Source organism: Alternaria atra (assembly GCF_907166805.1).
Source record: "Alternaria atra isolate CS162 genome assembly, contig: 22, whole genome shotgun sequence".
Classification (NCBI taxonomy): Eukaryota; Fungi; Ascomycota; class Dothideomycetes; order Pleosporales; family Pleosporaceae; genus Alternaria; species Alternaria atra.
The window spans coordinates 1,418,535-1,446,053 of record NW_025091320.1 but is presented as its reverse complement, the minus strand read 5'-3'; the positions used below and the strand labels follow the sequence as shown (position 1 = coordinate 1,446,053).

The window sequence follows — 27,519 nt, the reverse complement described above, 5'->3', positions numbered from 1 at the left end:
ACCTTCACGATGCGAACCATCGATAACGCCGCACGCCGACGTTGGTACATAAGAATGAACACCCACTTCCTTCCGCTCAATATGCACACCTTCGCTACTTCCTGCCCCAGAACCTTCTACCGGGTGCAATGACAACGGCCTCAGAATGTCCGCACGATCCAACTCCGACACTGCTGTCTCGTAAAAGGTAGAAGGAAGCTCAAGTCGTTCAGTAAACTTCGATACGATAGAATTTGCCTCAGAAGCCGATGATTGAGGCCGCCTTGGAGATACAAAAGACTGTGGAGTAGTAGGAGGCGTTACTAGAGGTTCAATTGGTTGTTTGGGGTGAAGCCGCAGGAAGGCGAAAGAGTTTTCTTTCTTCTTTTTCTTGAAGATAGAGAGGCAGATAAAGCTCATTGTGTTGACTGACCTAGCATATTCAGGTTTGTATGGTAACTAAGTACTGTTGAATATGTTCATCGTTCTCTCTATACGAAGCTTACGAGACACTGTGGGTGTTCAATGCGTGAGACCGAGTGAAAATGTTTGAGTCGTGGGTGTGAGAGAAAAGACATTTCATGACAGCCTCTTCATGCTAGTGACCAGTCTATCATCTGAGTACATGCGTGCATCTAAACCGTTGATGCTGCCGACTATACTATCTGTTTAACACCTCAAAGTAACGCAATAGTCCACCCACGCTGCGTATCCAGATGCTCCACCCAGTTTCGACCGCCGTGATTGTAGTTCGTCATCGCTTGGTCCTGATGCCTTCCATTCATGACTCCCTTATAATACTGGCATTAGCACTTCGCTCATCCACAGCTTCACATATTTGTACAACTGCCTTTTTCCATGCCGATCGATCCCCTTAGCCCCGTTCCTTACTCCCCAGCTCTGCTCAACATCGAGCGCTAGCTCCTCGAACAGGCCGACAATCCCGGCATCGACATTGTTCCATACCAAGGACTCCAGATCACCTTCTTCACGTAGCCAATTCTTCAGCATGTCGCCATCGACGTGTTTGTGCTTTGGGCCCCGTTTCGAACTTTGACCCAGATGCCGTGGGTCCACATCCCTAGCCAAGATCTCGCCACGTTGGTTACCTGCGGTGTTGTTCATGAGGACGTTGAAAATATCGCCGCTACGGGGATTAACCGTATCGTGATTATGAGCGCCGGAACAATTAGCCTTGACCTCGATGAGGTTCTGTACCAGGCGCAAGAGTAGACGCGCGGACTGAGAGAGGATGGAAAAGGAGAAGATCGTGCCATCAGTGCAAGCACCGATAATGTCGTCAACAATGACACCCGTAGTCTTGCCCGCAGGGTTCGGGCGACGCCAAGGTGGACGGATGTCGCCGCGATCGAGACGAATTACTGTGCGCGGTAGACATGCTTCGAATAGCGTTGGCGAAGCATTGCTGTAAGTCGGTACAGGTGGTTGATACAGGCCCGTTATTGAGCTGCTCTTCTTATCGGTGAGTAACACGAATCGATCGCTGCTGTTATCCTTCGCGTTCGGCAATTCCATGACGAGGTGTCGCGCGCAGTTGCGCATGCCGCTATCAGAGAACTCTCGTACGAACTCGAAAGTACCCGGACGTGCTGCGTCAACTACTTTGTAGCAAAGGTGCGAGTGCTGGAGCGTTGAAACGTAGACGAATGGCCGGATGACAGACACGTGGATACCCGGAGAGTGCAGGTCTGTTTTACCTCGCTGGAACCATCGGCCGGCTTCTTCGTCAAAACGATCGATGAACAAAGACTTTCCAACGATGCTAACCGTCGTTTGGTTGTCCCAAAGCGCTATACCATAGACAGGTTCGTTGTACGTTGACTGTTTCTGCAGATCTAGCTTGGAGCCAGATTTGCCAGTGTTGAAGATCAATCTCCTTCCACTGTGCTGGGTTGCGCTTGTCTGGATTCCGGTACCAACGATGATGAGGTTATACCTTTTACTTTCTTTGTTCACGAATTGCCATTCGACAATGGAATATACCCTCTCGGCGTTTATCAGGGGACATTGAGCGATGACTAGTCGTTCCGAAGGCACGTCCACCTCTTGTTTGATTTCCACATCTTCAGTTGGCCTGTCGTCCCGAACTCTCAGTAGCCTCATTGATGAATGTAAGACCCGTTCTCCGAATGGTGGCCCACGCCTCTCTTTCGCTTCTATAGTAGACACCAGTACTCGACGTAGCTTCTGCATAAACAGTACATTGGTTGGCTTGGCACCTACAATGAGTTTCCGTGGAATGACTTTTGTGTCGTGTAGCTCGGATGGAGTCGCGTCCTGACTTGGCCATTTGACGTCTGCATCAAGCTGCGAGAAGAGAAGGCGATCTCCGGCAACTGCGAACAAGAAGCCGCCAAGATTTCTCCCAAAAACATCCAGTTCCGGGAGAAATGGCAGCTGATACATAGCTGACACTGGGGATTGGTTGTACTCGGGGTGATTACGGTCAGTAAACCATATGGAGTCAATCTCAAGATGAGAGGACTCGCTTGAAGAGTAGCGTACTCGGCAATAGTCTGATCCACAAGACACAAATGCTGCTGAAACATCGGTCTCACTACGCGTTATCTTGGCTGAGGCTGCGCCCATATGGATAATGTTCCAGGATAGAGGTGATATGCCTGCATGATGTCAGCGACGTCAAACAATGGCTTCTACTTGGTCTTACCACCATGCACAACTTCAAATCGAGAGCTCAGAAGAGTACCATCCCGCATTGCACAGACTAGAACGTTCTTTCTTTCCTTGTGCAGAACTGCGACACTCTCACAAAGCTTCTGTGAATTCTGGAATGTATGATGCTCTGTCCAGGAGTCTTCCAACACTATCGACGTGCCGTCGTACTGGTACTTGAAGAGCAGAATTTTCGAATCGAACGTGCTAACAAAAACATATGGGAAGCCATTGATGTCTAGTATCTCTATACATGTCGGGTCGTGAGCCAGGTGGTGTCGGAAAGATTTCGACCGTTCGAAGTTGCCACTCTTCGAAATCGGTACGATTTCCAGGAATGCACGACCACCTTCTCGAGACGCAATTGCAATGAATGAACATCCAGCCTGAGAGGCAGCCAACAGTAATGGAGTATCAAATGCCAGCGACTCAATCTGTTTTAACGTTGGCCGGAGAAGTGTACGAACCTCTTGCCTCGTGATCTGAATTGATATCTCGCCAGACCAAGGGCAAGCCGAGATGGTTTCCTCTTCTCGCATCAAGTCGTCTTCGAGTGGATCGTCGTCGCTGGGGGTCTGAAATTTATCCCAGGAACCTTGCTCCCATGCTCCCAAGAAGTCCGCGCGGCTCTCCGGTTGGGTACGAACCACACGGATCACAAGTGTCTCCGGCGGAAGTGTTATTGCAAATATTGCATAGTGCTGCCTCCTCATCGTACCTTCAATGTCTGCCATATGGCTGCCGTGGTCGACCACCCAGATACCAGCGCAGCCGTTGATGCCGCTGAAACTGTCGTCGACAACAGCTTGGATTCCACACCTCAGTTCCGAAATCTCTCCATACGGACTGTTGCCGTTGGCGACGAAAATAGACGATCGTTGACGTTCGTCTGCCGCACGTGGACTGGAAAGCTGAGTTACTGCAAGGTCTGTGAGAGGCGTCCAATTTGGTATTGTGTCGACGATAGAAAATTGATTTGTGCTTGCATATTGCACTGCATATGAGTACTCAGCAGGCCAGGCACCGAATTTGCAAAGTATACCATCATTGCCCGCCCCGCCAGCAATCAAAAGATCCGGATATTGTTGCGAGGTCTCAGAGTTATTGACACTCAGACACGAGAAGGCAGTGTCTATTCGGCACTGCCACTCGCCAGCCTCATCTATCTCCACAGTACCGGCAGGCCCTTGAACCAGATACATAATGCGTCCATCCTCTCTAGCAACGTAGTAGGCTTCTTTCTGATACTCGGGATTACGCGGAGTCTTATCCCAAGCCGTCCATTTCGGAGCGTGCTTACTGTCACCCGGTAGAACAGACTGAAGTATCGTATGGTCGATTGGTACTATAGTATGCGCCGGATCTCCGGAGAGAATGTTCTTGTAGACGGAGACGTGGTCGTCCGAAACCAGAAGGAAATCGGGACTACGACGAAGAGGGATGAGCAGAGAAGGAATCATGTCCTCTGAATAGGTTAGCCAAGCTCATCCGCTGCGCAATGCGATCTTCCACTTACCAAACTGAACAAGGTAGCGCTCGGTCCGTGGAGTCGCTCTGCTAAGATCTTGTCTGCAGTCCCAATCGAAGCAGGTAAGCCTGGTCCGCCCTTCAAGAACGACCACGAAAAGCAACACGACGTGGTAATCATCATGTCCGCTTCCCGACGACAAAAAGTCCATGTGCATAATCTGCCCTTCGATTGATATCACTCGCTCGTCTTCGATAGGCGTGGTAATCTCATTGCTCTCTTTCGCTTGCTTCCTCCATTTCTCCATAGACTTGGTCTTGTACAGAATGAAACGCCCCTCGTGTGCTGCAACTGCTATGGCGCGGCATTTGGGATCTATAGCGAGGAAAGTGCCAAGACGATCGAAGCGGGAACTTCCTGCGGGTAGTCTGACGGTCCTCTGACTGAAAGTGGTAGTACCTGTCTTGGTGTATTGAGCCCATAAAAACATTAATGATCGGTTAGAAAGACTAAGTACGATGACTTCGGGAGGCAGCATACTGTCTTCTTCTCCTTTCGTCGAACTTCTTGCGATGTGCTTCATGTAGTTCTTGTGTGGTGGAAGACCGGCACCTTTGGTTGCGGAAATTTCACGAAGGTCACCGAAGACCTTGGCAGTAAGGATGCGACCACCGTTGAAGTTAGCCTTGGAAGCCACATGGCGGATATGACCATAGTCACGGATCTCTTTTAGTTGTATAGAGTCCTCGCCAACCATGACAAAGTCCGTGAGGTCCTTATGACGTATATTGACCGGAAGAATGAGTTTACTCAGCGGAGTGTCGACGACTGTCTGCGACAATATGCCGTACTCGGGTACTTGACCTGGTAGTCTGGATGTCGTATCCCGCATTTCAACGTCATCTTGAGGGACGTTGGCCATTATCTGGTAAAGGTCGAGAGGTCTGGAAACCCACTCACCTTCGACGAGGCTGAGACCTTGGGCTTGGGCCATGGCTTGTGAGCAAGGAATGCTCAGGAGGCTGACCTTAAGGTGAACGTCGAAAATGCCAAGCCGATAGTTTTAGATGCCGCGCACGGCACGGGATTAGACTAACGTAGGTAGAAGTAACAAAGGCACACTGTTCAGCGCTGAGATAGATGACATATTGCAGCCTGTCAGGGCAGGCTTGTCAGAGACGCTGATGAGGCAAGGAAAGTCAGTAATAGCAGCTGAGAACAATTGATGCAACAGGCAGCCCGTCTGATGTCGCAAGGGCTGGATTGGATAGCAGTAGTGGTGAGCGGAATGATAGCAGCGGCTCAAGGCAACTGCAGCCGGGATACGTTGGCCAACTCAGGCGAGCAGCTCTAACAGGCCGCTGTAGCACCTTACGCACACTATCAGAAGTACACGGCTAGCAAGTGCACCTACTACTAGCACGTGAAAAACGTGAGTAAACCCGTGTAATGTGCCTCGAGTATCAGGATGGCGTACGGATCTAGATCACCAGACGATCGTGCAGCAGGGAGTACAATCTTAGTCGGATCGCGATGGTTATGTGAGTGGGTTGCAAGCCCTAGTGAGGCAGCGCAGTAGCTGGCCAGGTTGTGGGGAGCTTTAAAGTGTTCGTTGGTGGGTGTGAAGGTGTTGTGCATGTAGGGAAGTGGCTCCAGCACTATTCATCTGGCGGCACGGCAGCGTCTCAGGACTGGAAGGCCGCCGGCGAACAGGTCCGGGAGTGTTTTCGAGTGGTGTTGTCGGGTTGCACGGCTGTCGTCTCACGTGCAGGCCGCGGGTAAGAAGGTGTTGGTAGTCAGGATTGGAAACGGCACGTCCCGGTAGTTGACATTCACAGTTCCGTGGGATGCCAAGCGCCTCGGCACGACAAGGAGGAAGGCGCGACCCGTCACGTCAGCCTGGCACCTGGGACGTCCACACGAAACAACATGTAATCCTTCACATAAACACTTTGCCCCCCTCTGTATCTTTTATTGCGCTCTCCTGCGCATACGAGGTCCACGTTGGCCACGTCATCACGCCGTTCTTCCTTCTTGCAGCGTATTGAGGGGACGTCTCGAGATGCGGGCATTGTCATGGCCTCATGCACTCCCTCTGGCTCCGTGTCGCGCTCAGTGAGCTCTGGCAGCTTACCCTCCCGACATGCCACGTCCGTTGCCCAACCCACGCCTGCCGAAAAGGAGAAAGAATCTTTGGTTCGAGCGGCAATCGACAATGGCGACGTCACCGCCCTGGTAGACCTTGCAACGAGCCCGGCTGGCCTCATCAGCGATAGCTTGCGTCGCACTGCTTGTAGGTCTCCACTCGCACAGATTCCTGCATTAGGCTGACATCATATAGGGCCCCTCTTGCTAGGATGTTCTGATAACGACTTGGAGAAGGAGCCATGGGGACATCTCCCCGAACACAAGGACGAGCACCAGGTTGGCTTGGACGTCAACCGCGCATTTGTCTACTATCCCAAGAACGGTGTGTTCCTCGTAAGCGGCTTATGGCTGTCTTTGTGCTAACATGACCAGAGTCCGAGAAGCAGCTTGATCGTCGAAAGCAACAACTCTCCGATGTCATCCTCCATGTCCTGCGCCACCACCCCACACTGTGCTACTTCCAGGGCTACCACGATATCGTCCAGGTCTTCCTACTCGTCCTCGGTCCCGAGCATGCGCCCGCTGCCGTTGCCCGGCTAAGCCTCCTTCGCATTCGTGACTTTATGCTGTCGTCGCTTGACCCAGCCCTCGCCCAGCTCGAATTGCTGCGACCGATCCTTCGCGCTGCCGATCCCGTTCTGTATGAACACCTCCCCAAGAGCCAGCCTTCGTTCGCGCTTGCCGGAACAATCACCATGTTCGCCCACAACATACAGGACTACAAGGATATCACGAGGCTGTTCGACTTCTTTCTGGCGCGACATGCCGTCATGCCCATATATCTCTTCGCAGCTGTGGTGCTGTCCAAGAGGGAAGAGCTGCTGGAATTCGAAAAGGAAGATGAGGACATACTTTATGTCATGCTAGGCAAGCTCCCAGAGCCTTTCGATGTCGAATTCCACATCGCTCGGACCGTTGAGCTGTACGAGAGACTGCCTCCTGCGTCACTCAACAGTTGGGAGTGGTGGCGTATCTCATCTTCCAGTGTACTCAAGTCGTCCGCGACAAATACTAGTCTGCGTCATCTCACATTGGAAGACGGAGAGACGTTCTTTCTACAACAGGAGCAGGACCTCCGTCGCGAGCAGGCCCTGAGACGCGCAGCTAAGACTATAAAGTACATCAAGTTGCGCGTTTGGCACCACCGCCGCCGGTACGGAGCCGTTGGCCTTGCCATAATGGTAGGTACCTATGCATTGTGGCTCGGCAGAAACGGAGAGCTCAACACTCAATACCCACTCTTTGGACCGATGGGCGATTATCTGATGAGATTTCTTGGGGGTCCGGCATAAACAAGACGAACAAGGAGTCAAGGGTGCTACAAAAGTGATTTCAAAGCATAGCACGGCGCTGAGGAACAGGGTCGGCGTGCTTCACCTCAGTGTAATAAGAGGTACAAAAGTTTCACAGAGGCGTTTGTCTGGAATAGCGATGTTTGTAACCGCCTGGATATCCTTCTTCCATTGGTAATAGTCCCTGTCTGTTACCTTCTGTCATCATTGTCAGTGTTCCGACCGTGCGATCCTAAAACTTCTTCCCGCGACGCGCCCAACAAGCCATTAGAGATTGTATTCGAAGTCGCAATACCCACAACCTGGACACTAATACCATGTTAGGCAGCGTCAGGACCTTCTTCCCCACTCTTTTTCCACGAAAGACTCATCATAACTTACCGAATCATGCAACGCACAGGCCCACGTTTTGCAGTACTGCAACTGTCCTGCTTCCGTCAACATCGACTTAACCTATTACATCGTCAGCTCTAGTTCTTCTACATCTCATCTGTATCCCTCTGGTCTCTTATCTGGTCCTCATCACTTTCACGCTCCCCCTCCAGAGTAAAAGACATACCTGCATACAAGCCGCGACTTCTAGTTCACAGATCTTCATACAAGGAATCTCTGATAGAAGGGTTGCAGGTACGGGCATTCCGACCATGTTCAAGTAGGGTCTGTAGGTTGTTGCCCTGAGATTGGTTGTTCGTGTGGCGGCCATGACAGATTTGGGGAGAAGGGTTACGGTGGAAACCACGAGGAGTATTAGAAACATGGTTAAGTGTAGGGGCTAAAAGGTCAATTAAGGTGAGTGAGAAATAGTAAGGATGGAAAAAGTCGTTTGCGCGGGAGTGTAAGTACTTTTGTGATGTGGGGCTTGGAAGTGAAAGTGAAGGAAAACTATGTTCGAGCGTAGTGTTACTACTATGTCAAGATGCACATTCGGTCGATAAGTTCTTCATTCTGATAGAAGGCTATAGATGTCCACGCAGCACTTTGACATCCAGCCAAGTGCACCTTCCACCGCACATCCGTCTAATGACCATTCAGGCTACCTGAAGAGCGACCCAGTGTACTTTATCAAGGCACCTCATAGCGTCGGCGAGGCATGAATTAGAGTGTTCAAATCCGGCTCCAGCACCTCGCCATATCCTAGGCTGTACGTGCAGCGATCGCAGTCCTTGCACTATCGCGGAGTTAGCCTTCTTCTTCCAGTGTCAAAAGTGTCCAACTTACATCCCAATCCTCGCACATGCTCGCGCGGCACTTCTCCCTGTCTTCAGGTTTCGGAGAGCCCTGTCATCGCGTTAGTTCATCATCCGCAAAAAAAAAGACATCGCAGGTCCATCATCGTGGGAAGGAGCACAATACGACGTGAATTGAAAAGATACTTACAGCCGAACAGTACATGTACCGCATGAACTCGCAGCTACTCACGGTCTCGCACACCCTGTTGTCGGGATAGAGCTACTTTGGAAAGCCTATGCAGTTCACGTTTCCCTTTGGGTGTTCAGGCGTAGGCTCAACGGGTTGGCAGGCGCCAGCCCTGTGGCACTGGATCGGTCCCTGCCATGTGCCGTTCTTGTTGCACTGAAACATGAAGCGGCGGTGAGTGTCGCAGGCGTAATCACCGTGGGTACATTGAGTGCTATTTGCCTGGCGCCTGAACTTCGGTGGATCCATACTACCTGTTTGACAGTGCGATTGACCTGGGCCTTCGATTTTGCAATCACCGGGGGTGGTGCACTTCTTCTCGGTGTGGTAGATTTCATCTTTGCCGCACAGCTGAAGGGCGTATGCGTCAGAGTCGCACTTCCGATCTCCTGGTACGCATGGCTCCGGTACGGTTGAGGCAGAAGGTGGCGCTACCCAACATTGCACGACATCGTTATGCTTGACGCACTTGGATGGGTGGGGACACGTAGTCGGTTTCCAGCTGTTCTTCTCACATCGTTGAAGGACATCGCCCAAGCAGCGAGACTCGCCAGTCTTACACCACTCCGGGTTTGCCGTGGGGGAGGGTAAAATGGAAATTGTGGATGCAACAACCGGTTGACAGCGGGCATTATGGTGTTCCGCGCGGCACTCTTCAGTGTCGCTACAGCTCTCGATGTTGATCCAAGTGTTCTCGATACTACACATCTCAACTTGTTTTCCGCTGCATCACGTCTCACCGACATTGTTGCAATGCTTGAGAGCATCTGAAGTATCCTCAGAGATCAGTGGCCTCGAGTCAAGGCCTTTTCGAGGTAAAACTGTGGGTGGTATGTCGCTGATGAAGGTACATTTCGCCTATCCTAAGCTGAGCTCTTTGCCAGGAACCCAATACATGCAGAGCTCTTCAGGGCGACATGTCTCAACGCTGGCCCAAAAGAGACCATAGTCGCACAATTCGACGCGATGGAGACCGTTGGACCACTTTGCACATCGATAGTCACCAACTTCAAGACAAGCTTCGGGTTGAGGAGGAGATGGAAGAAACGAAGGCGCTGGTGGTAAGTGTTCTGTCGAACAGAAGGTCTTATTCTCAAGCGCACCACATCTTCCGGGTTCAGGACATTCTTCGGAAGCCTTCCATCTGTGTTCGATACTGCATTCTAGACGCCATTCGTTACCGGGACAGCGCTCCTCGCCGATGTTGTCGCAAATCTCAGCGGGAAGATTCTCCTGTAAAGGCTCATCACTTTGACCGATGAAGGGAACCCGACCGATGATTTGGTTTGATGATCGCGGACAAGGTTCAACAAAACAGTCCTGCTCAGTACACTGACCGGGAGTAGTGGGGTCATGAACATCGATCGTGCAGAACTCAGTGTCGCTGCATGCTTGGAAGAGCACGTAGTTGCCGTGGACATTGCATTCTTCCAAGTTGTTGTCGTGGCAGCGTTGAGCACCTGGCTTGCAAGGCTCTTCTGGGGATGGGATGCTGACAGGGAAGACTACAGGCAGAATAGTGACAGGAGTCACGAGAATATCGAGGATTCGCATCTCTGGCAAACGTGTTCAACGTAGGTGGAACCGATAGGAGAAGTAGAAAGTGGTAGGGAAGAGTGGTTGAGAAGGGTATGATAATGTAGTTTGATGATCGATAGAGCGCATTGATATACGCAAGAGAGATCAAGGGAAGGGATAGCGGTGTATAAATGAGTGTTTGCTTGCGGTGGGTGATAGGTGGGTCCTAGGCTACGAGGGAAAGAGCTACGAGGGAACAACAAATGCATAGATCATGTCTCGATTAAACTTACCGTATATTCGTAGGCTGCCTATCAGGTAGGGAAGTATTGGTGAAGTTTTCTGAGCCAGGCCATCTCCACTTTCAGTGTTTGTCCTCCGTCATCTAACCATGGAGAAACACACAGCTAAAGTTCGCTAACGATGTTCACATACGATGGATGCTTTCTACTGTAGTGGTTTTATTCTCCGAACTTAGGTACGAGATCGCAGTTGAATATAGCACCCAGATCCGAAAAATGAAGGTTTGGTCGTAAGGTCCTAAGTGAAGGAAGCGAGACTCTCCTTACGATGCAGTGCCCACATCCGACAAGTGTCGTTGGTAGATCTGCACTGCGATGCGATTCCAAATCTGGTTCTCAGTGAAAATTCCAATAACGCGCTTGTACACAAACTACTTCTTCTTACCCAAGCCTCCCTCCAATGTCTTTCCCGATTTTCCTATCGCGACGCTCAACTCACAAGAATACATTCTCGTCAATGCTATGCGCATATCCAAAGCCCATGCTTTCCTTGTCCTTGCGCTCAACATGGGCGCATCGACCGAGTCCATAGATGCTCCAAACTCTGGGTCGAATGCATACATGATGGGTGTTTCCCACCTACTCATGATGCTTTCGCTGACCGTCTCCCAGGACTGAAATGCTTCGAAGACGATGTAGAAGAATGCCAGCAACATTTCTGGCAGGACCTCAACGCTCGGGTTGCGCCAGATCAGGAATGTGTAGCACGGTGCTGGGCAAAAGCTCCGACACACTGCCACATCGGCTCTTGTGCATTAACGGTTTCTGCGCCTACTATAAGAAACTACACTGCTCCACTGCTCACCTGACCTCAGCAACACGTTGAAATACTAGCTCGTGGTTGCAGCACCTTTCGCAATACGTGTCTGGAAACTTGCGACCTGGGAAACATTTACTTCAAGTGCATGAAGAATTGCAAAGTGCCAAATCGTAAACGATATATTTGAAGTTGTTGTCAGCCTGCGACCTTTCTGTTGGGAAAACTCCACCCAACGCCTTGCATATATCCCATGCCATGGTAAAATACACTAGCAGTTGCAGCAATCTGGCCACTTGCTCATGATTGCTGCATGTTCTTCGACCGAGTATTGGCCCGCCAAAAGGCCTTCATTGGGGCATGCGGGGACAAAGGCCTCTCATTTCGGGCCCGAGCCGTACCCAGCATCGTTCTTGGGATCCTCTGCCAGCAATTCAGCGCTATATACGCGCTTGTAGTCCTGCTCACTCCAGCCCTGTTGTTGAGCGAGACCGCTTAGGCTCAGACCTCGCGACCTAGTCTTCTTGATCGAATCTCCTTGGGTGGCACCGACGGGTGTAGATCCGTAGTTAAGCGGGACTACTCCCTGACCGGGAGGTGGGAAGGGAGTTGTGCCTGAAGGAGATGCGACAGTTTGGCCATTAGTGACTGTCTCGGGTACTTCAGAGTCAGCCGGAAAGTCCGACGAGACGGATGCTTGTTGCGCTCGCTTCAGTGCATTCTCATAGTTTGCCGAGCTTGCTCGAGCAACACCTGGTCGACGATAGCCAGTGTAAGCCTTGATAGCTTCAGTTGGCCCATTTTCTGTCGTTGTCTCATTTCCTCCACCAGCGCCCATCAACGGCAGTAGACGTGGGTCGGGAGCTGCTGAATCGGTCTGCGAGGCGCTGTTGGAGGTGAAGGCAGCTTCAGCTTGGGAACGCGTGTTGGGTGTGAGACCGGAGGGAGTGAAGGCGCCTGATGAGAGGAAAGAGCCCTCGGTGGGCGGCATGAGAGATGGTCGTGAGCTCATGATGATGATGATGATGTATTACTGCGACATGTTAGCATGGGTTTGCAAATTGCATTAATTGGCCGAGCGTATGAACGTACGTGAAGTCTGTGGATTAAGCTTCGGGAGATGTGGTAGTGCTTGTCTTGACGAGTAGTGTGATTGGTGGGTATTGTTTCCCTGTTCGTCTGACAGTCAGTCGATTGGTTTCGTAAAAGACCGCAGAGGCACCGTACCGAATGCTCAGGGTTCTTCGATATGCAAGTGCAGTAAGAGAATCGTAATTCTTCGTTCACACCTCCCTTAAGCGACTGCTATCTATTTGAACGATAGCAGCTGATGCTATGCCATCATACCTTGGCGGGTGACGTCTTCTCAGGGTCCAGACTTGCGGGGCCATCTAACCACATATGGCAGCCGTCCGCGCTGCTCAATCACCAACGCTGTCGATTGCAACGAGCCGCAAGGGTCTGCGTTGATCGTTGACATGGTTGATGGGGAGTTGGCTTTGTTCGATAGGTGGAAATGATGCGGTTGCATGTCACGGTGCGTTAGGGCGCTGACCTTCGGAACACGGGGCATAGGTGAGTGTTGATTCTATTAAGTCGTCAACTAAACATCCACCCACTGACTACCTGCTCCTCCCATTACTGCGCAAATCAAATCCTTAAAACACTAATCTAATCAAACATCAACTCGAATACTTCATCACGGCTACTGCGCCAAGTAACCAAATCCTGCCCAAACTATCAGGACAGTCACGACGAAAATGCGAAGACAACTTTGAGGAAGGAAGCCATGAAACAGTATCTAGCATGGTATCAGCGAAAGACATCTCTACAAGGTGAGCTGAGAGCGTATGACATACCTCGCTACATTTGCCGCAAGATCATCCAACAAATGTTGAACTAAAGGCTGGAGTGGCAAACACCAATGGCCGCTACGGTAACAGCAGCAGCCTTTGAGCCGCACGCGACGAGTTCGGAGATAGCAACCGGAGTAGCAACGCCGGCAGTGAGTTCAACGGCGGCGAAAGCAACGCCGACGCAACCAGCAATAGCACCGAAACCAGTCAATCCAGCGGCAGTGACGCAAGTACCACAAGGCACGTTTTGGAAGCAGCTTGAGTGAGCTGATTTCAAACGGGCATCATGGGTGGCAAAAAGCTGACGTTCAACGCGACGGACCGTGTCAAAACCGTTGCGGGCCTCGAGTTTGTTGTTTACGACTGCCGGTGCAAGATCGCGGCGTGCGGCTTCCGGGACGACCAAAGCAGAGAGCTCAATTGAAATTTCGGCGAACACAAGTTGCTTGATTGGAGCAGGCCAGGCCTCAACGATTTCAGCAGGCTGATGGAGGATGGCGGTCCATGCCTTGACGTCGATCGTAGTAAAGTCGTCCGTGTTGAGGAGGTTGACCATCGCATCCGCTGGAACTTGACATTGCTCGGCGAGGTCCTCAATGCGAACCGCTTCCACGAAGATGTCGACGTCGACGTCGATGTTGGCAGATGCATTAATGCTTGCAGCTGCATCAATGTTTACAGCTGCATCAATGTTTGCAGCTGCATCAATGCTTACAGCTGCAGTGATGCTGGCAGTAGCAAGGAGCAAAAGCTTGACAATTGAGGTAGTCATTGTGGCGTAGGGTAGCTGATGAGGGCTGCGATTTGAACTTAAGAAGCGTAAGGAGGTTGAGGTAAAGATGCTTGAAGGATAGAGATAATGAGGTGGTGTTGAGAGGTTGCGCCTCTCTCAGCTTTTATAACTTTCACCGCTTCGACGAACACATGCCGTCGTCGTCCGTGACTATCAGATCACAGTAACCGACATCGGAGCCGAAGTGAGCAATTTGCGACATGATGCTCACCGTCTCACAGCAATTTGGTCTGTCAGACCAAGATACGGTGTCAAGAAACGGTGAGAGTATACCAAGCGTACAATCATTGCCTAAGAAAGTAACAGAATCAGCCCTAAGGACTTGCACGACTCATGCTCTCCATGATAGTGGTTCCTTCCGGACGTAAGCTGAATGATAGTCAGGTACCAAGCGTACATTTGATACTCAAAGGGGTAACTGAATTGAACCCAAGGGCTTGGGCTAGACGTGAGCGACCAGTGTAGTCTAGTCTAGTCTGTCTCCCTCAGACGCTCCAGAACAGATTAGACCATTTACCCACATCAGGAGCGGCCCGACCAGACCGGAATCAACTATCCGACCTATCCGTACATCTGGATCGGTCCGTCTGTCTGGATCTGTCAGACTGTCTAGATCGGGCCGATCGCGGTTCTAGTAAGTCTCCAAACCACACTGTCTCTATCACTGCCAAGCGCGCTACGTTGAACTTCACATTTTGCATCTAGCATAATATATCCATATGTCTGTGGCTGAGATCATTTTGCCTCGTGTGACGTCTTATCGGCCTGATTAAGGGCCTTCTGGTTACGGTCTTAGCATACTTGGCCTCACTTGCTCGAATCAGTCCTCACCGTATTCAGTGAACAGCACTGCAAAGCCAGCAATTCATGCTCGTAACTATTCACCCGAGGGCTAAAGATACTGCCGACATGTGTGTTAGGCGTGAAGGAGAGACAAGCTGAAGTCGTTTCAAAAAGTATAAAGCCTAGAGGGATTCCACACAGAACAGACATCTCTGATCATCTACAACCATCAATCTCCAACACTCAATCATAATATTTCACCTTCTTAAGTTTTTTATCGACTCAGATCATCAACATGTTCTTCAAGACTGTCACCCTTGCCCTCCTTGCCTCATCGGCCTTCGCAGCTACTATCCAGCAGAGGCAGGGACTGAACCCCAGTGTTCAGCTCTGCTCCAACAAGGATTTCAACGACTGCGATACTGTTAACTTCCACTATGGCATTTGTCGTAGGTTCTGCCAGATGTGCTGTTGTCTCTACAATACGGGGGCTAACAAAGAGCAGAGTCTGCCGGAAGGCTGAACGATAAGGTCAGCTCGCTCAAGGCGAACGGCCACAACTGCATCTTCTACAAGTAAGTAACCGCCTTAGTATGAGCTCTGGCCTCATGACCTAACAACTTCATAGCGACACTGGATGCCGCAACGGAGGCGGCCAGATTGCGACCACGGGAGATGTCGCCAACATTCGCTCCGACAGCTCGCACTCTACCATGAACGACGATGTTTCCTCCTTCTTGTGCAACATCTAAGCCATACTCTCAGCATGTTCTTGTCGTATTTCCGATGCTTAGCAATTATTGGTTAGCATTGTCTTGGTTCTAGATCAGCTTCGTATGACAGCTCGGATCGTCACTGGAGCACTGCTACCACGGGAAAGTCGGCACAGGACAAGCTTTTGCATTATATGGCTGGAGATTGGCGGCTTTGTAATCTCTGGTTCTTTTATCAGAGAGTTTCTCTTCGTATGTTGTTAATTTGAATTGTGGAAGTTATTGGTTGGGGATAGATTACTTAGTACTGAAGATTTTGGTCCTATAATTTAAGCATTTATCTCCTCAAAGTACCTCGCACAAGCAACCTTTTGTTTTCAGGAACCGTAGGATTTCTCGATAATACATCCTTAGATTGTAGCAAGCGCAGGCACAGCCAAGCATCCATGAATACAGCCGCTCCTTTGATCGGCTCGAATTTTGACCGCTGACTGCCGGGGCTATCGTCTTCACCGTTAGGGGTTGACGCCGGTATCGCCACCCGAAGGGGCCGGCTTACTCTTGTAGTGGCCCGCCCTCATTATACAACAGTTACAGAACTATATGATGGCGCTGGTGCACACGGTCGCGCAGCTTGTTAAGTCGATAAAAACCCTTGTTGCAATTGTAGAGAGCGTGGTTGGAACTCGGTGCTTGGTGCATTTGTGTGTTATTGCTACGTTGTAGGTTATCAGAACGATACACCTAGAATTCAGGGCTTCAGGTAGGGCAGTTTCTGGAATGGCCTAGGCCAGTGAAGTGGTTCAGCCTTGGAGTCGCTAGCGTCAACACTTCTGTATGAACCCGTCAATGGCACCTCGGTAGCGACTGTTGCATTCAACTATTGGTAGTAATGACCAACTAAAATATCGATAGTGACTGGCTGAACGAAACATGAGAGAGTACAATCTGGTAAGAAACAAACAGATACAACATCCTATCAACTACCCTGAACTCATCAATGACTATTTCCCAAACTCATCTACCAACCCACACGCGTCCCGCATTGAAGCAGTACTCAATGCTCAACCCTTACAAGACCATCTTGTGACTCTGGCGTATGTGATCACGAAGTTTGTCCAGGCGGTAAAACTTCATGTCGCAATCGTTGACGATGCACTTGAGCTCAGGATCCTGATGCTTTCGCATGTGGCGGCGATGATCACCAGGGCGGCGGAAGGTCTTGGTGCATCCGCCTACGGTGCAGCGGATGCGTGTCTCGATGATGCGACGATGAACCTCGGCATGTACACCAGATGGCAAGCTGGGTGGTACGACAACGTTCGGCTGAGCAGCAGCAACAGCAGCTGGAGCAATGGGTTGGAAGGCATGACCAGGTCCAGCCACACCTGCAGGGTAAAACGGCTGAGTCAGGAAGGGGCTAGGCTGCGGAAGCATCGACGTCAAGAAGCTGTTACCCACCGAAGGAACAATGGATTCATCCGACAGGGTCCAGTCCTCCAGTGTGTTAACATTTCCAAGATGAGTTTGTTGGGTGTTGATGATGGTAAGATCATACAGATTCAAGGGGTCGTAAGACCCTTGAGCAGGCACAGCAGGGAGGTACCCTTGATAGTCGAAGGGAGCCTCATTGGTGGTAGCGTTACTAAGCTCCTGCGGGTACGCATGGCCCAAGCGCGCGTCAGGGAACACACTTGCCCAGAGGGTGTCTGCCTGAACAGTCACCGGCAAAAAGGCATAACTGCATGATGTTAAAAAAAACTACCTCTGATTGGTTGCGCCACTACGCGTCGTCGCGTCACCACCAACGGGTGACTTAGTCAGCTGAAGGTTCTGCCAGGCAGTTGGCATGCTGTGGTCGCACTGCTCTTCAGTATCGAGAGGATTCATGTCGCCTAATATCGTGGAGATGGTTGCTTATCGAGGACAGGAGTGGTAACCGTGTAGACAGAAGGTGCACAAGCAATGCGCTGTGGCTCGTTCAAGTAGGTTACGATGGTAGGTAAAGCGACGAGCAAAAGATGATGATAGAATGAAGGAGATTGTAAAGGTCCGGGCAACACTTGGATGAAGAGTGTTGGGAAAACAACGAGAGAGAAGCTGGTGAAAGGGCGACCAATGGCGTAACGAAGTTAAGAAGGGCGCCTGTTCACCGTTTGATTGGGCGATCGTCTAGCCCTCAGCCTCAGCATGCACACCTTCAAAACAACTCGCCCAAGATGACGGCTTTCCGCGTAAACGAACAGCTACGGGCTTTCAATGCACCACAACATCTGTCCGGCCATGGAATCAAGCGAGGTTTTTCTTTGCGACCAATGTCCCAAGGTTTTCACTACTCGAGGGCGCTTCAAGTAAGCTTACAATACCATGCCCTTCCAATCACTACTAACATCACACCAGTCAACACTTGAAAACTCACTCAAAGCCATTTCAATGCGGCGAATGCGTTAAGAGCTTTGCTCTACGTTCCGATCTCAATAGACATGTGCAGGCACGGCATCAGCTTGGCGTCGCGCGACATGCATGTGTCGTTGAAGGCTGCTATTTTAAAGCCTCTCGCAAAGACAACATTCGTCAACATCTTCAAAAAAGCCACCCGCAAGATCATATTGGCCCTAAAAAACATAAATCAGGTCGCCGTCGAGCAAAGTTCTATACCACCTCGTCAATTCCACTTAGTGTATCACCAAGCACCCAGAGCGACTTGTTATTGGCAAATACCTCTACATTGATGCAAGCAGCAGGCGCAGGCAATATTGGTTTTGTAAGAATTATCATTCAATCGGGTATTGACGTTTCTATACAAGCTGATGATGGCTCTACTGCTTTACATTGTGCTGCCAGGGCCAACCAGGTTGAGATGATTCACGTTCTTGTTGAGTTGGGGGCCCGGTCAGATATCCTCAACAACAAAGGGAGAACACCCTTTCATGAGGCTGTACCGGCTCGTTGCATATCCGTATTCAATGTCCTTGTGGAGAGGACAGCAGATATCACGAAACACGTTTTACGTGAAACGATCGAGACAAGCCAACATGAACTTTGCCGGCAAGCTTGGGAAGGCTGTGATAAAGATACGATTGGTGATATAAGCCGTGATCTTTTCGATTTTGCGGCAAACAGTAATCAGACCTCGAGCATGAATACAGTGTTATTGCTCACTGATATCACATCGGAGTGGATAGCTGAGAATGGAAGGGCTATCATAATCCGGATCATCTCGAAAGGCCAAACAGCAATGCTCGAATGTTTGCTAGCTTCTAAGAAGCTAGACCCTAATATGTCTATTTGCAGGTATAAGACTCGAAGTCTCATCCATATCGCTGCTGCCAAAGGACAGTTCGAGATTGTGGGCCTTCTTCTTCAATCTAAAACGATTGATCCAAATCTGGCCACACAGAACGGAGTATCAGCATTGACGATTGCAACCTTGCGAGGACATTTTAGCATCGTGGAAAAGCTTCTTGCATATCCTGGTATCATCGTCCAAAGCAGAACCCCGGGGAGCGAGCAGAGGGCTGCCCCCCTGCATATTGCATGTCGCCGAGGACATGTTGAGATCGTGCGACTGATGCTCGAAACCTTCGATGAGCGGGGACTGGATGTTGATAGTTATGCCAGATCAAATACGACAATGACGCCTTTCCAAGCCGCTATATTCGGTGGACACATTGACGTTGTGAAGCTTTTACTGCTTCGACAAGACGTCCATGTTAATCGGCCCCTCAAATTCTTAGCAACGAGCCCATGTCAGTTAGCAGCGCGGCGTGGGCATGCTCGGACATTGGATGTGCTGCTTGGAGATCGCAGGACTGATCGAAAGAATGCAAAGAACAGCCGAGAGTCGCTGCTATTCGAAGCGGTCATGGAAATACGTTGGCTATTAGTTGATATTTTGCTCGATTACGATGAGGCTTCTCCACATGTTACGCAACGCAACCTCTACACCAGGACGAAGGCTGCAGTGAACCGTATCGATACTCTAGAAAGACTCCTAGTCGACACAGCATTCCGCGAACACCAGACAAAAAACAAAGGAGCAAATCTCTGGCACCAAGCTGCCCTATATAACGACTTGGAGCTTGCGATGCTTCTACTTGAGCATGCCCAAAGGAATGGAAGAGTTGATCATCCCATTGTGGATGTCAATCGTAAAACCGGTGACGGCCAGACACCGCTACACGTTGCTGTTGATTTCAGAAGGATTGGTGTCGTAGAGCTCCTACTTCACCACAAGGATATCGATATCGACATCATTTCACAAAGAAGGACCCATGAGCCTGGTCAGTCTGTCGTACAGATGGCTATAACTAACCTCAAGCAATCGTACTACTGGAGTAAGGAAGAGTACGCTTACATAGTAGATCTTCTGCTAGCCCATAGTGCTCAGAACGTGTCGCAAGAGCGAGGAGATCATATGAGCAATCTCATTCTCTCACCCTTACTCGAACAAGCAGGCAACCCAAAGAATCTTGTTCTGCCACCCTTATTCGGACATAGGAAACACCAAGAATATCACTCAGCTGGACAAAATGGGGATCTGAGCCAGAAAACCCATGCGTCATGGGCTTCAGTCGTTGGGTTTCAGGGAAATGGCGCTGAGTCTGGAGAGACGAACAGCAAAGACGAGAATATGGTGGGCGACATTGTCCCGATGGATTTGGACGATTCCATGGAAGAAGATCCTGACGCGATTTTTAAGGAGCTGATGCACTTCGATGAGGAGGAGATGTCCGACTACAACGGCTTGGGGATGCTGGACCAAGGTACTTTTCATGAGTCACTAAGCGAATTTACTTCTTTCTCAGAAGAACGCAACATGTAGTAGTCAAAAGATACCCTTGCTTGGGTGTAACTGGTTCGTTCGTCTCGTGGAGTTTCGGGAGCAGCGAACGTTGCTGGAAGGTCGACAGAAAGCTCCAGATGAGCGTTGGGCTGGAATCGGCGTTTGCAGGTGCAGTAGAGCGTTCTCTCATCTAGTGCAATGGAATCTTTGAATCTATGAAGTGAGACTTGCCTATTGCGCCATCCAGCAGGACAATCAAGTGGAAGTCATCGTTGAAAACGTGTAATTTGTTGGGAATAAAACATAGGTGACGGGTACCATGTCAGCGATCGCCCAGGCTGGACGCGTCGGCCGCACTACTGTGGCGGCAAGGACTTTCAGGCCTAATACCAGCCCTGGCCTCTTTCCATTCCTCATCAAGAGTTAACCACCTAGATCCACTCGATACTGGTCTCAAACAGGTATAGAAGATGTTGGTAGCGGCCACTACGCGATTCATGGCTGCGCGGCCGCGACGTTCAGCGAAGTCCACCAGGCACAGGTGCAGGCGTCGCATGCGCGACTGCCCACTCAAGCATCACCCGCAAAACAATCGAGAGGAGCTGAGAGGGGTTGCGCGCATACGTTCCTCGCTCCTCAGATAAAGTTATCGCAGTAGTTCGCACGCACAAGACTGATGCGGCGGATTGTAATAAGCACTTGCTGTAAGCTTGTGCCGTTTCGCTTCGCCCCTGTCATGCCGCGGTGTGAGTGAGTTGGATAGGCACGCATCTTAGGCGTACACATCTGACGGGCGTAAAGTTTTGGTAGATCCCTGGAGCAAGGTAGATAGCCGCAACTTCCTTTTGCTTGATATCTGAGTTCGATGTGAGTTTATTGACTGCGCACCAGATAGTCTCTTGCGCAATTGAATTATTTCAACGATGTTGGAATACCTCATCGCACTGTTAGCTCTATGTGTAGGATGGAGCTTACTTTGTCTGGAGATCAATTACAGTTGATACTCCGCCATTGGCGTACCTCTCATACGACGGCCTATCGTCCCGCTCGATGTTCCCTTCCAGGGTCTCGAACCGCATCTTTTCAAACTCGTCAATCTCCTACCTCCAAAGCTGGTACAGAATTTTGTTCAGTACGTGCGACGTGGTTGGCATTTCCTAGACAAACCCATCTCCCATCAACGCTATGAGCCAGTCCTCGCGTTCGTTATACCCAGAGGGTTGCATATGTACGTGGCAGAAGCTGACGCTGTGCATGACATGTTCATGCGAAGACTAGATTCCAAGCGTCCGAATGACTACTATAGTAAATTCCGTCTACTTGCCAGTGGTTGGAGCTTAGCCGTAATAGGGCTACTTGAAGTTTACGGACCCTGAATCTCAACGGCGAGCCTTGACGATTGGTGGCCACGACACAGGAAAGTACTCGACACGCCATTCAACGAGAACGCGATGAGATTTGTTTGGGACGAAAGTCTTCACCAGACCAAACATATGTTCAAGGCGTGGACCGTCCAGAGCATCACTGCCGTGAAGGACATTCGCACACTTTCACTAAACGTGCTTGCTGCGTTAGATGTTCATCGCTCATTTCCATTTCAGTCTTCTAGCATTCCCAGCCAGACTGCGGATCCAGCAGCTTCCTACCGTGACGCCTTATCCACAGTGTTAGATAATATTATCCTACTTACGCTCGTTCCATATCAGTACCTCCTACTCCCCGTTCTCCCGGGTTCGCTCCAGCGCATTGGAAAGGCTAGAACAGAGTACAAAGAGCACATGGAAAGAATGCTGAAAGAGGAAATGGTGGCTTTCGATCGTGGTGATTCTGGTACCCGAGGCCTTATGGCGTCTTTTTTAAGGGCGTTGAGCACCCGTGACGCACAACAGGCCGGTATAGGGAAGACACAGGGCTTTTCGAAAGAGGAGGTCCTTGGTAATATCTCCGTCATCAATTTCGCTGGTCACGATACCACGACCAACACTTTGGCTTTCGCGATGCTATTACTTGCTACGAAGCCGCATGTTCAACAATGGCTTGCTCAGGAAATGTCTGACGTGGTTGCCGAAAGAGATGAGTGGAACTATGGTAGCATATTTCCACGTCTCATCCGTTGTGCTGTTTTGATACATCTTGATATTGAAATTTCTCGTCCACTACTAATGCTTCTAAGCTTGAGACCCTTCGCCTGTATCCTCCCATTATGACGCTCCCGAAACACACCCATACCACACCTCAGAGTCTCAAAGTCGGAGATCGCACTATTCTCATCCCTGCAAACACCTACACAAGCCCGAATATGATGGCTTTACATACAAATCCGAAGTACTGGGCTGAATCGTTGGAGTGGAAGCCATCACGCTAGGTCATTTCCAATACTGTTGCTGGGGTCATGCATGATGAGAAGATTGTTGCGCCGGCGAAATCAGCTTTCTATTCCTGGTCCGCTGGCCCATAGAACTGCCCTGGTGAGGAATTTTCACAGATGGAATTCATCGCTGTGCTGGCGTTGTTAATGCAAACGCACTCGCTACAAATTGTCAAAGAACATGGGGAGACTGAGGACGATGCAAGGAGAAGAGTGGAAGACGTGATCAACGACTGTGACATGCAAATACTGCTGCGGATGGAGGACACCGGGAAGGTGAGGCTGAAATGTGTAGCGCGAGCTTTCAAATAATTCCGCAAATGGAGCTGAAATCATGCTGCGAGGCTGAAACCAGCCACAAAGTGCCTACATGTAGCTTGTGGTAACAGGTAAAGAGACACGAGCCAATTAAGCATAATAGCTCTTGAATTTAAGATTAGATGCCGCTCTTGTCCAATAGTTACTAGAGTGAATCAATCCCGATAACGATCCGCACCAGTATGATGCACACTCAGGAGTACCACTACAGCCACTGCGCCTTCGTAATACACAACCTGACTGCGCATTGGTCCATACAAGCGGATATGATAAACCCCCACTGTAGATCCTCAGCCGCACGGTATCTAGATCGCCCTTTCCAGCAGGTTCGTTCTTCTAAGGGGTTTCTTGCATCTAGTGAGTACACATACCCCAGCATATCGCGCGACGCGCACATCGTCTTTTCTCATTGCAGCAGTACATCACCCTACCAGTTATGACACTCTCTACACAGATACTCGCGCTTTGCTTCTTTCTTGGCATCGCTTACAGCGATGGACTCAACCCTATGAGCCACCCTGCAGCGGGCGACATCATTGAAGCTGAGAAACCGTATCAGATAGAATGGCTAAACGGGACCCCGGGTCCGGTTTCCATCGATCTACGCTTCGCTGACACGACCGCGGTGTTGATAACTAGTAAGACTACTCTCCTTCGCATGCGCAGTAATGCAGGAAGCGTGGCCGAAGAGTACGAGTGCTAAATACTGTAGACGAAACGCCCAATAATGGTAGCTATACGTGGATACCATCCGGTGTTCTTGCAGGAAAAGACAACTACTTCATGGCGATCTGCGATACAGGCATGAACGACTGCACCTATACATTTGATGGACGTTTTGCAATTGGGGATGTGGGAGGCTCGTCGTCTTTGCTGAGTTTCACAAGTAGTAGGTTAGTCAAATGCGTTCATACTGTTCTTGTATCCTCTTCCAGACATGCGCTTTACTAATGCCGTGATCGCACCATAGTACAAAGCTCGTTACGTCCTCGTCGACTTTCAGTGCTACTGCCGTGTCGACCCCATCCCTCACTACAAGCGACCTGATCCCCAGTGCAACTGTGTCTAATTCTCCGTCTGATAGCATAACGTCAAATCTATCTATAGACGCGAAGATAGCGATAGGAGTTGTATGTGGTGTTGTGGGATTGACTCTTATCTTCCTCGGAACGTTTTATTTATTGCGCACGCGAAAACGCAGCAAGGCTACGGCGAAGCCGCAGTCTACACATACCGCAGCAGATGATACATCTGCTTCCAAGACCATTAGTGGCCTATATGGAGAACAGATGGCGGGGATGAGCGAGTTGGACGATGCGCAGGTGAAGAGACCGAGGGCGGAGCTGCCTTGATCGTGCGCGGGCGATGGGTCAGATGCGCATAATAGCAAAGTCCGGTGTAATGAACAGCAAGAATCGCATAGTTCTTTTCATATATATTTCAGTTAGAATATCTACAACGAAGGTAACAATGACGCATCATTCGTCGCCTCAACCCATGCGATCGTCCCAGACGCACTCGACATCACTCGCCTTATCGCCTCGCCATACATTCCCTGGCATGTTCTTCGCCGCAACAGCAGCTCTTAGCTGCGTACCCAACTCAGGTGGGCCTGACCCAATGACTTGCGTTCTACCCTTCTCGACTGTGTCCCTCATGAACGCATCAACCAGAGAGGGAACATCCGGCCGCGCATTGTTTAGCCATGTAATACTAAAGTTAGGGCATTGGCGGCTGAACTCCTCAATCCGGTGGTCAAGTAACGTTGAGTCGGTGGAGGGACTTTGCGACAGTGGAATTTTGTCACCAAAATCGTCGCCCTTGTCGCTGTGAAGCTGACGAGAAGGCTGTTGATGCTTCCTCGTATCGGGTCGAGTTACAAAGATACGGATTCTGAAGCGCTTCTTCGTCTCCACTGACACTATCGGTGCCTTCTCTAGCTTATCCTCGTTATAGGGTGAATCTATCTGGGATCCATCGAGTTGTGACTTCAGATACGCCAGTTCGGACGCAATCCAGGCAAGGTTCTCCAGGTGTCGTATAGTCCAGACTAGTTCAATGTTGCGCGCAGGGGAAGCGTCGCTCAACGCACTGATGATAACTGGAAGGGTGTAGGTAATCCCCGTGCCACCAGAGATGGCGAGAACGTTCGAGACCTCGTCATTCGTAATCGCGCTGCCGTATGGGCCCGTCATAATGACTGGCGTCGACGCTTCGCGACGTGGATAGCAGTTGGCGGCCGACTTAGCGAGAGAAGCAAGTCTCGCAGTCTCGCCTTTGCAAGCGCGGATAATGTACGTATGGCTCTGAACTGGGGAGGAGCTTGTAGGGTTGGAAGCCGGCGTGAATGGATGCGACTGCCAGATGTTGAGTGCAGGGAACGTGAGGTAGAAGTGTTGGCCGATCTCCCAAGCGTTGTGGCTGTGAGCAAACGTCATCCGTACAATGGTCCCAGTCGGATCTTTAAATGTCTCCATGGTTGTAGGAATAGATCGAAAGCCGAAACCAAGACCTCCGTCTTTGTATACAGTGTGTATGAGCCAGGTGCGAACGCTACGAGCGACAAGATCGAACCCCATAATGGCCAACGATGCGATCATCCAGCATGATAGCCTCTCCCAATGGCCCCAACAGGCTCCCAAGTAAAGGCCAGCGACGATGAGATGTGACTTGCGGAAGAACTCGTAACCCGTCCAGCGGATTACCGGCCTGAGACTAAAGACGAACAGGAAAGTGATGAAGCCTTGCGCGACGCAACCCCAGATCATGTACCTTTGGCTGATCCATTCATTGTAGGTTGTAGGTTGCGGCTGGTATAGCTTTCCTTCAACGATAGTCCAGATAATGGCATGTATGAACGATTGGACAAGGATGATGCGGCCCGTCCAGCGGTGCAAGAAGTTGAAGCTTTGATATGGAATGCCAGTAAGCATGCTGAGAATGGAGTCGCGGCTACACAGGGCGATAGTCAGAGGAGTTAAAGCAAAAGCAAAAGCACCAACACGATCGGCAAAGCCACCAATGCCACTGCGGGTGTTGTGTAAATTTGTGCCTTTGATGGGTGTAACCCAAGTCTTGTAAGTGATGCCGGCAAACCTCTCGAAAGTCAGTCGTGTTGTATTGTTCATGGAAAACTCGACTCACGAGAAAGCTGTCAGGTAGACACATAGCAAAGCCAAGATGAGAGCCTGTAACCTCGTAGTATATCTGAAAACTTTCGAGCATTCAGGCATGAGGTAGCGCCGTATGGTAGCAGATCCCAGTCTGACCAGGCGGTACAGCAGACTCTGTTTCGCACCATTTCTTCTTTGCGGTCGGATCAGTCGAGACAAAAGCGTCAGAAGCAAAACCGCGCCGAGAACGGCCCACAGAATGAAGGTAAAGATCATAGAGGTATAGTGGTTACTGTAAACGGCATCGAGATATTCGCAGGACCCAGCATCGTTGGTGCATGGAAAGTTGCGCACCGCATAGCCCCAGTAGTCGATTGTGTATTCGACATCGCTATCGGTTTGTATGTGACGGGCGGCTAGCGCGTTATTGGTCGAGTTGGAAAACATTGTAATGATAGGACGCAGCGCAGCTGCAAAAAAGAGAAGAATAACAACAAGGAAGAAAGGTATGGTGTGGTCAAATATGCAGCAACATCGCGGTGGCATAGATGAGGAGGATGTTCAGTTAATAACCTAATACTGCAACCAAATTTCGTGGGTTCCACTACGTAATTGGACCAAGTCTTGTCGTGCAGTTGGCAAGATGTGGGTTCCGCTGTCAGGTTCCTTCGAGTCAAACGTCCAATCGTATTGTTTCCGTTCCTGGCCCTGAGACAAGACGTTACCCACATACCCATACTTATGGCACCGATTGTTTGGGAGCGCGGAACGAACATCCGGAACAACATGGAGCTGTCGATGACAGAATCATAACAGCGAGTTGTAAACGGCTCAAATGAAGTCACATAGGGAAGACGATGGTATGATGTAGCACATGCGTCAGGCGTGTGGCATTCAACTCGCGCCGGAAATGTTGATGGAACTTTTAGGTGGGTGCCGAGTATCGGTGGAGAACGGCTGAGTATGAGAGCAGGCCATGAATGGTTTTCTTTCTGGTTCCTCAATCGTTACAATTACTTTTCGTGAGCAAGTGGCCTTTGCGCTTCGGTGCTTCTATTGTGGACTCGCATGTCGCAGTGACCCGAGTGCGCGCAATCCCATGAAAACTTGGTAGTTTTGTCTTAGATTCAGCCACCATAGTGATGACAGCGGCATTGTAACGGGACGATGTGGAGAATTTGACGATGGAAGGAAACGTGAAACAGGCGGCAGGTG

At 50.3% G+C, this 27,519-nt stretch overlaps 9 protein-coding genes across 9 annotated transcripts; 3 read left to right on the top strand and 6 right to left on the bottom strand.

Annotated features, from left to right (window-relative positions):
* Positions 1-771: 771 nt before the first annotated feature.
* On the bottom strand, positions 772-5,135 carry ALTATR162_LOCUS3249 (uncharacterized protein; the record flags this gene model as incomplete). The annotated part of the gene is made up of 3 exons (XM_043310855.1): positions 772-2,621; positions 2,669-4,138; positions 4,190-5,135. The coding sequence occupies 3 exons, from the start codon at positions 5,133-5,135 to the stop codon at positions 772-774; spliced, it is 4,266 nt and encodes a 1,421-aa protein (XP_043166790.1).
* Positions 5,136-6,217: 1,082 nt separating this feature from the next.
* Positions 6,218-7,581, top strand: ALTATR162_LOCUS3248 (uncharacterized protein; the record flags this gene model as incomplete). Its single annotated transcript, XM_043310854.1, has 3 exons — positions 6,218-6,434; positions 6,483-6,611; positions 6,662-7,581. 3 exons carry the CDS (start codon positions 6,218-6,220, stop codon positions 7,579-7,581), a joined length of 1,266 nt encoding a protein of 421 aa, XP_043166789.1.
* Positions 7,582-9,855: 2,274 nt separating this feature from the next.
* On the bottom strand, positions 9,856-10,551 carry ALTATR162_LOCUS3247 (uncharacterized protein; the record flags this gene model as incomplete). The annotated part of the gene is made up of 1 exon (XM_043310853.1): positions 9,856-10,551. The coding sequence occupies one exon, from the start codon at positions 10,549-10,551 to the stop codon at positions 9,856-9,858; it is 696 nt and encodes a 231-aa protein (XP_043166788.1).
* Positions 10,552-11,953: 1,402 nt separating this feature from the next.
* Positions 11,954-12,565, bottom strand: ALTATR162_LOCUS3246 (uncharacterized protein; the record flags this gene model as incomplete). Its single annotated transcript, XM_043310852.1, has 1 exon — positions 11,954-12,565. The coding sequence occupies one exon, from the start codon at positions 12,563-12,565 to the stop codon at positions 11,954-11,956; it is 612 nt and encodes a 203-aa protein (XP_043166787.1).
* Positions 12,566-12,604: 39 nt separating this feature from the next.
* Positions 12,605-14,202, bottom strand: ALTATR162_LOCUS3245 (uncharacterized protein; the record flags this gene model as incomplete). Its single annotated transcript, XM_043310851.1, has 3 exons — positions 12,605-12,607; positions 12,667-12,753; positions 13,495-14,202. The coding sequence occupies 3 exons, from the start codon at positions 14,200-14,202 to the stop codon at positions 12,605-12,607; spliced, it is 798 nt and encodes a 265-aa protein (XP_043166786.1).
* A 1,099-nt stretch (positions 14,203-15,301) lies between these two features.
* Positions 15,302-15,758, top strand: ALTATR162_LOCUS3244 (uncharacterized protein; the record flags this gene model as incomplete). The annotated part of the gene is made up of 3 exons (XM_043310850.1): positions 15,302-15,455; positions 15,512-15,581; positions 15,635-15,758. 3 exons carry the CDS (start codon positions 15,302-15,304, stop codon positions 15,756-15,758), a joined length of 348 nt encoding a protein of 115 aa, XP_043166785.1.
* Positions 15,759-16,790: 1,032 nt separating this feature from the next.
* Positions 16,791-17,609, bottom strand: ALTATR162_LOCUS3243 (uncharacterized protein; the record flags this gene model as incomplete). The annotated part of the gene is made up of 2 exons (XM_043310849.1): positions 16,791-17,460; positions 17,536-17,609. The coding sequence occupies 2 exons, from the start codon at positions 17,607-17,609 to the stop codon at positions 16,791-16,793; spliced, it is 744 nt and encodes a 247-aa protein (XP_043166784.1).
* Positions 17,610-19,353: 1,744 nt separating this feature from the next.
* ALTATR162_LOCUS3242 (uncharacterized protein) lies at positions 19,354-20,544 on the top strand (the record flags this gene model as incomplete). Its single annotated transcript, XM_043310848.1, has 1 exon — positions 19,354-20,544. The coding sequence occupies one exon, from the start codon at positions 19,354-19,356 to the stop codon at positions 20,542-20,544; it is 1,191 nt and encodes a 396-aa protein (XP_043166783.1).
* Positions 20,545-24,681: 4,137 nt separating this feature from the next.
* Positions 24,682-26,319, bottom strand: ALTATR162_LOCUS3241 (uncharacterized protein; the record flags this gene model as incomplete). The annotated part of the gene is made up of 1 exon (XM_043310847.1): positions 24,682-26,319. One exon carries the CDS (start codon positions 26,317-26,319, stop codon positions 24,682-24,684), a length of 1,638 nt encoding a protein of 545 aa, XP_043166782.1.
* Between the last annotated feature and the right edge of the window lie 1,200 nt (positions 26,320-27,519).